This window comes from Melopsittacus undulatus, chromosome Z (assembly GCF_012275295.1).
Source record: "Melopsittacus undulatus isolate bMelUnd1 chromosome Z, bMelUnd1.mat.Z, whole genome shotgun sequence".
In the NCBI taxonomy this organism is placed as follows: Eukaryota; Metazoa; Chordata; class Aves; order Psittaciformes; family Psittaculidae; genus Melopsittacus; species Melopsittacus undulatus.
Window position 1 is genome coordinate 88277390 of NC_047557.1, and position 14672 is coordinate 88292061.

At 36.7% G+C, this 14672-nt stretch overlaps 1 protein-coding gene across 1 annotated transcript in view; it reads right to left on the minus strand.

Moving 5' to 3' along the window:
• Positions 1–14672, minus strand: part of ADCY7 (adenylate cyclase 7) — a 52775-nt gene that overhangs the window by 21743 nt on the left and 16360 nt on the right. Inside the window, exons 2-9 of the mRNA XM_031051926.2 lie at positions 12491–12899; positions 11015–11215; positions 8772–8936; positions 7818–7967; positions 5440–5588; positions 5021–5132; positions 2603–2730; positions 2219–2377 (exon numbers count right to left, since the gene is read on the minus strand). Of these exons, the coding sequence (XP_030907786.2) occupies positions 2219–2377; positions 2603–2730; positions 5021–5132; positions 5440–5588; positions 7818–7967; positions 8772–8936; positions 11015–11215; positions 12491–12661 (1235 nt within the window). The 5' untranslated portion in view covers positions 12662–12899. The remainder of the gene's footprint in view (positions 1–2218; positions 2378–2602; positions 2731–5020; positions 5133–5439; positions 5589–7817; positions 7968–8771; positions 8937–11014; positions 11216–12490; positions 12900–14672) is intronic.

A 14672-nucleotide genomic window follows, 5' to 3' on the forward strand; every position in this document is an offset into this window, starting at 1 on the left:
CTGTGCTTTTCCACCTACCTCAAAAGGAAATAAATTTGTTCACTATCCCCATGTTCCATTTTACCAAGCTTTCTCTCCCTTTTTCCCCAAATCACACACTGCTGTGGACACATTTCAGATCTCACTGCAAACTTCCTCCCATTTAAATTACCATGCCAATGATTTCTCAGCAGTTACTAACACTTATTGGATTCTGGGACCAGTACGTAACCAAAATTGCTAAAGCTGCCTCTCAATGGCAAGCTGTAACATGCACCATTGCACTTCCCATCCTACTGCAGAATAACTACCCTGCTGCATTCAACTTCCTATGCTTACAGGCCTGAGAATATCATGTTCTGATCTTTCAGGCATATAGATATTAGAGAGAATGGGTCATAGATGTATTTTTAAGTTTGGTTTTATGCTAGTTCTTTTTGTTTTGCTAGTGTACCACATTTTTAGGAATTAAAATAATAAAATTGGGAAGATGAACAAGAAAATGGAAAGGAAATATTTATAAAGTTACAAGTTTTCCTGCATCCTTTCAGAAGTCTTTAGAATTCCTTCATTTATAGGAACCCAAAATATACATACTTCCTATTTTAAATAAAAGCTTGCAACTGCTTCTAATGACAAAATTTCTGATTCCAAAGGAGCAGGACTAGCTAACATTGGAATGGGGAATCCCAGACACATCTTTTTGCATAATTAATAGAAACCCTTCCTCTCTGTGAGGCTCAGTCTTCCACAAGTCAAAGGTTTCCTTTGGCTAATTTTGAACCACATGATAAGTGAGCTCTAGACATGTGTAGATATAGGAAACATTAAGTGTAATGTTTCTGAATCAGCATGCCAACCAGCTTTAATCTTTAACAGATCATCAAACATAAGCATGCAGAATGTAATGGAATAATCAAAGTTTCCAAGATTAGGTAGTGGTCCTAAACATGACTAAGAAAATTACATTTGCACACCATATTCAGTCACGTTGTTTGCTTTATCAACACAAGAAACTTTACAAATTTGTGTTTAATCATGCTGAGTCAACACACTAAAACACTCAGCATGGATGGTATTGCAACTCTTAACCAAGCAACAATTCATTTTCTGTTTTGAGCACCAATGCAAGAAAATAATTTTGTATTCATATCCCTTTATTGCTTTGCAGAAATTAACTTTTAAGTGACAAGCATATATCTAAAAGCTGACTGAAGCATAGAAACAATAAGAAACTCTTTTATGTGCCTGGTTAGAATCTTCTTTCTAAAAGAAGCCAATACTTTAATGCTTAAACATACAGCCAGATGAATGTCATTTAATTAATAAGTACTAATTCGCACACACTACCAAAACCCTACAAAATCACAGGCTTATTTGGTAATGAAAAATGGGAAACAATATGGGAGAGGAAAGGTGAAGTTTCTTAGCTTAGTTGTAATCTCCTAGTTCAGCTTGGGAAATAGCATACTTTTCTAAAAGCTGGTGATTTTTAAAAGCACTTGTATCTGTCCTTTTCAATGAACATCTTAAAAATGGCAGCATGAATACTAGCTTCAGACTCAATCCTCTGCACTGCTGAGCAGCATGTGGCAAGTTACATTACTGCTTTGCCTCAAGCTTTTTCACTCAGGACCACTCACTTCAGTTCCTGTTCTGCCCATGACAAATGCTACAGAGAGAAATACAACAACCAACAGCTCCAGATTCTCCTGGCTTGGATGCTCCTCATCAGACTGTGTTTTAACTTTTGAATTGTTCACATTTTTGTGTGGACACTGGTGGTGGTGCATATAGGTGCACTCTCTATATAAATTTAATATAAATTGAATATATTAATATTCAATATATTAACAGAAACACTAGTTAAATATGCAGCTTTGTCTTGTCAACCTAAGTAGTATATGTATTCTTTAGGTAAATTTACAAATATATATTATACCTGTGTATAGGAGTTAACTAAATCACCGTAACACACTGCTGAGGACATAAAAGTTTCTCCAATGAAGAGAAGGTCAAGAAACAGTCACTTGCCTAAGAATAGAATTTTATAGCACACTGAAAACAGAATCGGAAAATATTAACATTTTACAGCTCTGGCGAGTTCACATTTGTCTTATTGTCATCATCTCATTGTGAAGATCTGTGTCATGGCACAGTTACAATTCCAGACTCATAAACCAGGATTATAAAAATCATAATGACAGAGCGCATTAGCACTGACAGGGAAGATTCTCACCCAGGTACGCCAGCAGATTCCATGCGGTTTGCTAAGGACACGTCATGTGACCAGACATCATACTGCCACTTCCGGAGGCCAATGACACCGCACAGCACGTTCCCAGAATGGATGCCAACCCTCATGTTGATATCCACTCCCGTGGCTTCCCTCACCTGCCTATGGAGGGAGGAGAGTATTAGAGAGTAAGTCACATCTGTGATTTTCTCCCCACCTCCTGGAGATCCATTAAGATTTAGTCTCATTGTGCACTTAGTGCACAAGGCAAGAGACGACCCAATGTGTAACTATTCAACTACAGCTACTTTGAATGTTGACAAAAAATACTTTACTCAATCTCTTCATAGCCTCAATACGTTAAAAAGCCTTCTGTGCTATACTTACTTTATTGCTTCACACATGTCAAGTCCCATTTTAACACAGTTCCTGGCATGAACCGGTAAGGACACGGGTAGGCCTGAGACACAGTAGTAACAGTCTCCCAGGATTTTTATTCTCATGCATTCATTCTCCTGTGAAATTATAGTAAACATATGTAACAGGAAAAACAAGTAGGCTAATGACACCAAAACTAGGACTTGTCTGTATCATTTTGAGAAAGTCAGGCTTCATTCAATCCTTGTTAAAGCAAAACGTATTTCTCTTTTCCCACATCCAAATGCCTGGATATTGCTCAGCAGAGAGTAAGAGGAATGACCACTTCAAGCGGTTCTGAAATACAATCATCTTACTTGTTTCTCACTTTATTCTTGGAACTGTGTGCAACTGAGAAACTATAAATAAAAATAAAACTGTCACAGAATTTACCATCCAAAGGGTACAATCTTCCTATTTGTTAATCTCTGCCTTTATTAGCACCTGAACTAGAGGCAGTTTCCTTACCTTTCCCTCAAGTTTGGCATAGCAGCCTCATACATAACATTGTTGTGTATCATCATCAAACACGTAACAGAATTTAGAGAGAAGTGACAGATTAAGCTGCCCAACCTGGTAGCTTTGCAGAAGCAAAATGGCACTTTTTGTTTCAAATATGACTGAAGAGGAAGCTGCACACACTACACTTTGCTATCGCTAATATGAAAAACATGCATTACTATCTGGCAGCAGAAAACTTTTTCCTAACTGTGCAACAGAGGATACTGCTGCCTATGGCTGGAGGGAGGAAAGAGGAAGAGCAAAGAGCTCCTCATACTGTCTTTTGCTAAAATACTTTTGAAGAATTTTAACTACAAAGGTTGCAAGTAAGCCAGGGCTAATTCTACAAGGTTACATAGTGTTTGACTGATAAGTAGAGATGGTTTTATTTGAGCTAGCTCACACTTCCAGTTGCCCAAGCCTCCCTGTTGTAGAACCAGCCCAGCAATTCTTCAATCAACTCAAAAATCAGCCCAAATCACTGGCAATTCACCAAATTAAGCTGTTCTCCCTCATCAAAGCCTGTAGAGAATGTTTGTCATTCTGCATCATCTTATACCCTCCAGTAGGTTCTGAGTGTTGCAGCAAAAAATAAACTAGGAAACCCAGCCCTAGATTAGAACTGTTAGACTTCAGCATCCAGCTCGGTGTCCAGGTTACCCATCAACTTTTACTAGGTAAACCAGAGCCCAGAACATTTTTACAGTATGGAAAAGATGACTGAGAACACTCCCGAGCAGAACAAAAATAGTTCAAAAACAGGAATCTCTTCTTACATTCAACCACAGAGTTGCATAAGACCTTGACTCACTAAATCCAGACATTTTTTAAACTGTGCAATTTGCAGACAGGAGAAAATGAAACGTATCACTCAAAATCTAGAATCTTTTATATTTTTATGCCTGATAAACAGTTGCAAAAAACTACCAAATATGTGTAACCTCTACTTTGACATAAAAAGCTTGTGGCAAATAAGATGACATGGCCTATTCTGTGTGTTCCGAATAGCTGCTTCACAACAATACAATATTTAGTACCACTCTCTAATTAGCCAGTACTTTTGTTACAGCAACTGTTTACTTTTTTTTTTTGTCACATAAGACACAACAAAACAGTATTTATTTTCCTAAAGCCATGTTTACCTCATAGTACTAACAAAAAAATCAATGGCTATGATGGAACATACACCTAGGATTAGGATCAGATTTAGGGAATAACAGAAATCATCACACAGAGTCAAATCATGCAAACAAATATATAATACAGTCCCTGTAATGTGACAACTCAAAAAAACAAGTTTGCAATTACCACTGCAAAGAAGTTAACCTCAACCAGCACTTGGAAGTGGAAGAACTACTGCCAGCATACAGGGTAAGTAGTAGGGGTATCTCTTCATAGGGGCCATTTTAATCAACTTCTCATTCTTACATTTTCCTGTAAGCACCCATTACTGATTATACTCCTGAGTAAAGAACTCCTTGGTCTTATGCAGTATAACTGAATTAATGAATGTAAATGTTTGGCTGAGAGTTTTCCATTTATACAGCCAGCACTCCTTCTAACTGAATACACCAAAGCTCCTCAATAGAGCTCATGTACATCACCTCTTCCAGCCCTGTTACAATTACTTCTTGCCATCAGACAATCCCCTGAACAATACAGATAAGCCTCCAGACTCAAGAATTAGAATTACAGTTACAGTGCTAAATCTCCTAATTCTGATAAAAATTTTGCTTTAATGCAATTTTGCTAGTTAGTTTTGAAGCTAAACCAGTCTTCCCTTCCTGACTTCAGAAGCACCAATTGCCTTCTGTCTTGTGGAAAAGACAATTTCCTTTTCCAATGGTGGCCTTTATCCCTGGCTACACAACAAACTGCAGCACCTACCTTTGCAATCTGATCAAACTTTCCAAAAAGTTCATTCAGCATCACTACTAGTTCCTTAGGAGAGCAGTCACTGGCAAGGCGAGTAAATCCTACAATGTCTGCATAAAGAATGCTAGACAGGAACAAAAGGGAAAATCAACATAATAGAAACATGAAGATATGTCTTTTCCGCAGTCTTAAATATTACAGTGCATTTAATAGCAAGTGTCTCTCCCCTTGGAAAACAACTCCAGAAAAAAGGATTCAAGTATCTCAACTGATTAGAAGACGGCACATCAGTTCACAACATGTTACTTTCCCACAACAGAAAAAAAGCATATTCAGACCGAAAGTCTACTTTCAAATTTTAATTTGACTGGACCATATACATTGTAAAGAATCAGCTGCTTAACACAATTACTTCTAGACTTTGTACTTACCTAACATTTTGGTGCCTTTTCACGTATAGACTATGGAAATTATTGTCATGCATTTGCCTATTATCATTAGTTTCCTTTAACCGCTCTATGATTGCTAGCTTCATTTCCATAGAGATATGAGCCGGCAGTATGGATAAAAGCAAATTTTCCTAAAAGGAGAAGAGGAAAAAAAAAAAATCTATGCAAAATTCTCAATACAGTAAATTTCAAACTGCAGGATGTCAGTGACTGCAAGAAGAAATAGAAAAAAAGAGATGCCTTTATTCAAATAGCCTTTGAGTAATGTATGTCAGGGTTCCCAGAAAAGATTTTCACATTTCTATTCTCAAAAATCACAGATTTTACAGTTAAGTAAGGTTGTTGCCTTTTTATTTTTTTCTTTTGTTCCTTGTAACCTAGATATGGTGTATCTCTGTAACTATGACACACACAAAAATTTAGCATTCAATACTACAATTTCAGGATAGATTAATATGTATTTTGCCCACCAATCTCAGTGTTATGTTAGCATTGTCAGATAAAGTTTCTGGTAAAAGCTTGCAATTTGTAATGAAAACTATGCAGTATTAAAAACCCTGGTGAATTCTCAAATGCTGGAAAAGCAGCGACACCAAAGTGTCGACAACATGCCATACCTTAAGGGAACTGATGCCACTAAAAGAAAGTCTTTTGAACTAAGTGACAGTATAAAGTCTTCAAAACCCATTTACATTGTTTGACTGTCCAGTGCACTGTTTTACACTGGCTTTGGCTTAAAAGTATTTTCTTCAAAAGACAACTCTGCTAAGCTACTGGGCAGAAGAGGAAGACAAAAAGGGAGTACTTTTAACCCAGGAAGGGCTCTGCCTCAGACAGTTACCAGAGAAGAGGAAATGTTACATGGAGAAGCTACAGGCAGGAACCTTTTCAGAGGACATTGCCAGCAAGGTCAACACATTGTGTAACTGAGTAAAATGCTGTCCTCTTGGACCAAATCTTTTCCTTTTTCTGTCCCCTTTTCCTGAACACCTGATGCAGCAGCATTCAGAGGGCAGTAAGCTGCCAGTGTTACTTAACCAGTGCCTGCCACCAAAATGAAATGCCTTAGGATCACAGTGCGAGCTCTTGAGCATCAATTACTGCCCTACACTACATATACACAATTTAGTTTGATATTGCCCCCAGAAACAGAAACAGCTCCTTCTCTTCCTCTAACATTTTAATACTGGGAGAGTCAACCTTTTGGGGCAATTTAAACTGACAGCACAGCCTAGTGACTGCAACAGGGCTACTTGAGGCTGACACATCACAGTTTTCAAGGAAGTGATGTTGAAAACTGAACTGCATTTCTCACATCATCTTCACAGAGAAAAATTGGGTGGTAATAAGGAGATTCAGAATTGTCTGACAAATTACAACACAGATGAAAGCAAGCTGTCCATAAACTTTAACCATATCTACACCTCAAACAAGCAACCATAAAAACCATGCAAGTTACCACATCACCCAAAGAATGAGAGCACAGTGCCTGTATAAGCTGATCAGATGCTTCCCTGGCTGCTGTGTGGGGAAATTCTGCCAGGAGTTTCACACAGATTTGTCCTGTCATCTCACAAGATCAGTATCAAAGGACAGATCACATTAGCACTGTGGCATTTTCTTCTTTTCAATTTGATCCTGTCAGCCACTTTTCAGCCCCTTCCTTTTATCTAATAACTTGTGGGCAGAGAACTCAGTACACATCAGCCTTCTAGAGCTGCTGTTCTTAACCCTATTTATACCAGGATAAAAGAGGAAAGGCACCCTAGTTTCAGCTTTGATTCTTCTTTACAATCCTTCCTTGGTAAGAAATTTATCTTCCTTGCTTATTCTTTAAATACCACTGGAGTTTATGGAAATAAACAATTTCATACTCAAATGTGGTAATGTATTACACAGTTTCTTTTTCTGCCTTAGCCTCTGATTTTCTTCTAGTAAAAGAAAAATAGTTTGTGAGACAAGAAAATACAAGAACAAATAAAACAAAAAAATGTGATCAAGGGAACAATTAAACTAACTGTTGAAATTACAAGTATTTTTCAGGGCATTAAGGGCATGTTCATTTAAGTTACCTTGGAAAAAAGTACCCAAGTTACACTTGGAAAAAGTACCTAAAATAACTGGAAATTGCATTCCTGTTACAAATACGGTGATTTTCATATAGACAAGCCACAGAGAACAGCTTCCTCCCTTTAACTTCCTTCTTTTGTTACAAATGGCACAACTTTTGTTTTCGACACTAGGTGGGTATCTCAAAGATTGGACCAACCCTTTCAACATGCATTAGTCACCAACTTTATAAAATTATACGACTTTAGAAATTAAAACAAACAATTCATAACATGAAATATTTCACTCACTTGTTGCCTCTTTTCAATCTTCAGTTTCATTCGGACCTGAATGCACTTTAAGGTGTATCTATACAAATCCCATGAAGCAACCTGCATTTGGCGTTTGTGAAATGCACCCACGAAGTTACCACAAAGGAAAAGGACAGCATTGGCAAGTAGCTGCACAAGAAGAAAAATATTTATTTACTGCAGAACAGTCATTGATCCTTGACTACCATATATGCTAGTCCCTGAAAGACTATCTACCCCAAGCCGCATGCAATTTACCCCATCACACACAAAATCACAGTGTGGCAATTAGCCAAGATGCACCAGGGGATATCAGCTAATTTGCACAGTCATAGACATTCATGTCCAAACATATAGTAGTATAATGGAACAGAAAATTCTGCTATATCAGTTAGCATTTATTTGCAGGCATGAGCATTCAATACAGGCAGAAACCTGCAAACACATTCATGCATCAGTGTGCTGTGTGATGCCTGACACTCACTTGCATCAAAAGAGCTGGGGTGCTCCTTTCAACACTCTATACTAATAAGTGTTGGTGAAACTTATTAAAAAACCACAGAGTGGCACTTCCAGGTCCTACTGATCCCCCAGGGCAGCAAAAGCCCTTTTGATCCACCTGGTAGTCAGTGCCAGGTGAAATTAGACCCATCTGAAACAGCACAGACTCGTAAGAATGATTGTGAAAAAGTCTGACATTTTGAGTAACCTAATAAAGAAATTAAAATAAGAATTTTTCTTCCATTTAGGTCAGAAAAATCAAAATTCATTCGCGATTAAAATAACTGCAATTTAATGAAAAGCTTGAAAACCATATTGGGCCTGACCTCCAAATGCATGAATGTGAAAGATCCATGTGGAAGCTTAGAACTTATTTAAACAGGATAGTTATGCCAACATCAAATAGCAATAAGACTAGAGTTTTTAATTACTTAACAAGGAGTATTTCCTTACCTGAGATAGAATGGATTCCTTATTTTCTTGAGTATTCATGCTTACCATAATGCTTAGAACAATAATATGGGAGAGAGCAGAAAGAACACTAATCATGACAGCACCTCTCATCCCAAAGGGTAGCATGGTGTAAACTGTGAAGATTATGAATAGAAAGAATGGCACCTTTGGAAAGAAAGACAGAAAGAAAGAAAAAAAAAAAGGAAAATAATCACACATACATGATATGAGGCACCTGCCAAAAATCACTACAGAATAAGGAGGAAAGTAGCAGGATTCTTGCTCGTTAAATTAAACAATTAATGAACAATTAAATGTTGACATTTCCAAAAGCACAATTAAAACCGTAAGAACAGTGGTAGTCCTAAAAGCCTGGAGGGAATTGCTATAGAGGGAAAATTGCTTGGAGGAAAAAGCTGTAGATTCATAGGTAAGATAGTTTAACATGCCATACCACCTTTAAATTTTTCAGTTGTCCTTGCCCTTCCACCCTTAATTTATCCATTACAGCTGAAGATGCATTTTGCACATCCCATACTAGGAACAGTGTGTTGCAAGGATAGCAGTATTGAATAGAATCAGATTTCTTACCTTCTCCAAGTCATTATTCTAATGTTAATACCACCCAATCACATGTATATATTTACTCCATATTTGATAAAAATAAAAAAAATCCAACCAACATTTCCTGTTGCTGACACAATCATTATTACCACTAACTACATGTTTAGCTGCACAGATTTCACAAAATGCACAATGGCCCACTAAAGAGCTAGGGAACAGATGGAAGGTCTATAAAACTTAAATCCCTACTTAGAGCTTTGCTATAGTGTTTAGCTCATATATATGGAAATCAACAAGCCTAATCAGAGAATATTGCAGTGTTCCTGGCTCAGCTCCATCTCATCACTGCAACTCGTGTCATTCCAGACATGAGCTTCTTTTAAGGAAGTATCAAGGCCCAGTCTGCATTTAAAAGTTTTGCCAGAATTGATAGTTTTACTGGGACAACAATAAAGAGACAAACAAGAAAATAAGAGTTTTTATTCAACCAAAGTTATCTTTTCATGTTCATTCCAACCCAAACCATTCCATGATTCTATGATCTTTACTATTTTAGCTAGACTGAAAAAAACCTTTTTTGATGTATTTACGAGCCCCACCACACAATGTTCTAAACACTGTGTAACAGTTTTATAGGCATGGACAAGCAAAGGTCATACCTGCTTTTAAGTAATAGCTTTAGTGATAAATTCATAACTTAAGACAAAAGTCTGAAGTGCATCTGCTTAGTTCTATTTTCTAATCTAACATCTCCTTATATTTTAGCCTTTAAATCAATATTAATGAATTATTACCACATGACAACACAACATTGGCTTGCAGCACTGAAAGCAGCAAAACCAAATCTTGCTTCATTACATGTTCAAACACTGAATTTTGTTTTTTTCCTAAACTAATAGGTTCTTCCTTAAGTTAAAAAAATACTGAACAGCAACTGTAAATACACAGTCCTGGCTTTAGGCCATAATACAAATCAGATTTTGGTTGTATAACTGATAAGTTAAATCTTTCGTTATTTGAAATAAAGAGGGGAAGAGTCAGTAAAACAAGATAAAATGTAGTTTTTATTTCAATTAAAAACTCTTCTGTTTACATTATGCGATCTTAGGAGGAGTTTCCTACAGATAATGGTATTTCTGGCATCATGATATCGCCTGTCTTCTGATCAGAGATACTGAGCAATGGACTTTAGCCACACCCAGCTATGCCAGGATGTGTCACTAATTCTCATTGTTCACTTCACCTCTCCCACCGATTTGAAAACAGGCTCCCTAGGGCACACCCAGATCTAGACTCCTTTACGCACTTCTTCGACCCTATAAATTAACAAAGCAAGTATTATTCATGAAAAATTCTCTCAAAGATGAATTGAGGGTAATTAAGATTCAGCAAAAGACAAAGAAAAATACAATTTAATTATAACTTAATGATGCAATTCCCACACAAATTTATGCAGTGATCCAATTTTCTCATCTGAATTGTGTTTCATTATAATAAAGAATACAAACTAAAATTTACTAAAATAAACTAACAAAACCAATTTAGAACATGGATCTAAATCTCACAAAAAATTATTATGCAATTATAATAGTTAGAAAAAATAAAGCCCACGAAACACACTCATATATACTGGCTAGAAGTTTCAGGTAAGTACCTGAATAAAGAAGATATACACACACCTGTTCCCACAGTTGGTAATCATTTTCTCTTTCAAAAAGTGATACATATCCTACGATTAAGAAGCAAACCCAAATCACAACTCCAAATAGCATCAGCCACCTCCGAAACAGGGATTCAATACATAAAAGTAAGTACATGACTGCAAATATGACAAGAGCAGCACATACTGCAATAATGAAGGCAAGATGATTATGTGCTTCCTGTAAAAGGAAAACAAAGTGTTATAGTTGGTCTAAATGTCCCCTTCGGAAAAAAAAACCAAAAAAAAAAACAAAAAAAAAACAAAAAAAAAAAAACAAAACAAAACAAACATAAAATGCTATATTATACTGTCCTGGAAACAGCTTAGATAGCTTTAAAATATGCTAACCTGAGTTCCTAAGTAGTCTGACTGTGGCGGCATTAGTACTTCCTCATATTCACACACACAGGGATAATAAATACTATTATAGATACCCAGTCAACCCCAGTTCCACCACTATTATTTCCAAAATTAATGGGTTTGTCTTTTAAGCTGAGATCTAACTACACTATATTGTAGAATGCAGGTGTACCCAAATCAAAGCATTTGAGGAGTTCAAGCTTTACTAAAAAGTTGGTCAACAGATCTTTCCCAAAGTTTTACAGGAGATGACTTCTTATGTATAAATGGTATTGCTACTTCTTTCCTTTTTTAAGATAATAAAAGCTAAAAGGGATACAAGTGCAATCTATAAGATTAGATTCATTGCTAAAGAGAGACATAAAGGCACTTTATCAGAAGAACAGTATTTGTAGAGCAGTTTTAGAAGACAGTGGATGATTACAATAGCATCCTTATTACCTTTTACAACATTATGTTTAAATCAACTCCCCTTTTCAACAGCTGTCAACAGGACTGGCTTGGATGCTAAATTTCTTTACAGAAAGTTTATACTACACAACAACAAATTCTTTAATCTGCATCTTTTCTATGCCTACAGGATCCCTATTTTTTACTAACTATTGATTCAATGGGTCACCCATTGTATTGGGAGATTCCTGTTGTGTTTGAATTAATATCTACAAATGCTTAAATAAAAACAAAAAAATCACCTCAAGAATTCATAACCAATGAATCACTATATTATTTTGCATTTTTTAGCTGACTCTAAAAACCATTAAGTACATTTTAACTTATGTTCTTGTTCCTTCTTTGGTCCCTTTATTACTTACTATCATAGCTACCATTTAGCATAGATTATGATTTTTTCATAACATACAGGAAGACAAGAACAATACTTATAGTAACTGCATGTGCCTATAAACACAGTCTCCTCTCTTCCCTGTCCCTTCAAAACATACACAATATTACACATATAATTACTTGATTTCTTTTAACACTGCAACTTTGATACCATGCAGCTCAAAAAATTATTTAGCTAAGTGTTTCGTGTGCGGTTATAGCAACTTATCATCTTTGTAAATATCAAACGCAAAGAAAAAGGTATACTCACCTCAGTGGTAAAAAAGACTATAATTAGAGTAGTCCAGAAGATGATTGCTATGAAGAGCAGCAGCAGGAGGAGTGGGTGCTGCTGGCTCGTATAGCGGTACTTCTCATAGAGTGGGTCTGACATCCTACAGTCATCAGTTTCACTGAAGAAGTATTTACCTTTAGCTGGCATTTTTTTCCCAGGTTAGCTGCTATTGCTCTCAGTTTCCAGTGCACAGAATAAGACACAGCTGAAGCCAGTGCTTTAAAGAGAAGGTTTGACTTTTTGCTGCTGCCTCTGCAGTTTTCAGGCACACCGAGTAACTCACGTTCTCCGGTTTTACTTCTCATGAGCATTAACTTCAGATTTCCAATGCAACAAGAAGCAGTAGAGTTAGCCTCCCCACAACCACAGGCAAATCATCACCAACCTGTATTCGTGAAGAAAAGAGGTTTTGTTGTGTGTTTTTATTAATTATTATTTTGCAAGTCTGTAACTCCATAAGCTTGAATCTCACTTCCCAGGATGAACTCTGCTGAGACACAGTATCATCAACTGAGTGTGTGCAGTTACATGTATAAAGTGTTGCCCAAGGCAAAAAAAAGGTGCCTGGCAGATACAGGGACAGGGCTCAGGTAGTGCTCACCAGTGCCTGCCCTGCACACACAAACTGTGCCCTGCTATAACAGCTGAAACATTTTCATATCAAAACCATACTAGCTCTGTTTTGCTGCCTTTTGAGCAAATGACTGAGTTTCCATGAGCATGTTATGTAACTAAATCTTCTGAAGTAATTGTGCATGCCTCTGCATGTATATACATATATATGGAAGTTTAATCACGTAATACACTGTATTCTTCTTCAGGATATACATCTTAAAAATTAAGAAAACCTCTTTTTTATATTCCTTTCACACTTTAATTAAAAGGCATAAAAAAGGAGAAAAGAATACAGTTGTCCACACCAAAATTCACTAAACTCTTTTTTAAACAGAAAAAGTTAACATCTAGTTCTGTATACTTCATTCAACTCTAACTAATAGTGTTTCCAAGGCAATAAGTGTGTCCTGTTAACAACGAACATTAAGGAATGAACTGTATTGTTAATTACTAATGACCAATGTCTTTTAAATATATTCACAAATACAGTTCACTCAATGCCAAGACATGTAAAACAAAAAGAAAGTAGGGGGATGGAATTGAGGGAAGCATGAAAAACAGGATTTCAGAAGAAGTTTTAATAAAATTTGATAGCAGCACAACAGCTTTTTTGCCACTTCACTACCATCACCATGGTGCCCAAGGTTATTCCTTTGGGGAAAAAGAACCCTCTAAAAGACTAGCAGAGAAGGCAAATCCTTACTCTCAAAAGGCAAAACATTTAACCAGACACAGGTGTTGAGACTGCATTCACACTATAACCAGAAGTGGTGTAAAAGAAAATGTTTCAGAAGCCTTACTGAGTGATTTAGCCTATGTAAATAGAGCCAAACACCAGCATACTACCCAGTTACTAATGACCAAGCAGACAAAACCAGATATGCCAATGGTAAGACCGGACAAAAATGTTAACTTTGCAGCAAAATGAGTAACTACAATCCAATGTCCAGAGTTTATCACGAACTTGGATTAATCACAAAACCAAAAAATATTATTTTATTATTTTCATTCAGAATAAACTCACATACATATTAAAAACTGGAATAAGACATCTTTCAATACTTCTTTCCTGTGTATAGTTAATGGTACACCTAATATCTCACCTATACTGACTATTACTGAGCTTTTCTTCATGTGAGGTACTGGAATGGGTTGCCCAGAGAGGTTGTGAATGCTCCATCCCTGGCAGTGTTCAAGGCCAGGTTGGATGAAGCCTTGAGTGATATGGTTTAGTGTGAGGTGTCCCTGCCCATGGCAGAGGGGTTGGAACTAGATGATCTTAAGGTCTTTTCCAACCCTAACTATTCTATGATTCTATAATAAAAGGCCTCCCATTTCTCATCTGAAAAATAAAAAAATTCTTCTGGTACTCATACATCTGCTGTCCATAGTAATGCTCTTGCAAAGCTGCACAAATGCAATTTGGAAATGACTGACACGTAAAGTAAAAGAGATGCCAAGAACAAACAGAAACATTCAGTTAATGCCCTAATGCACTTTCCAAGTCATACAGGTGTCTGCAGAATTGCTTGAGTATAGGCCA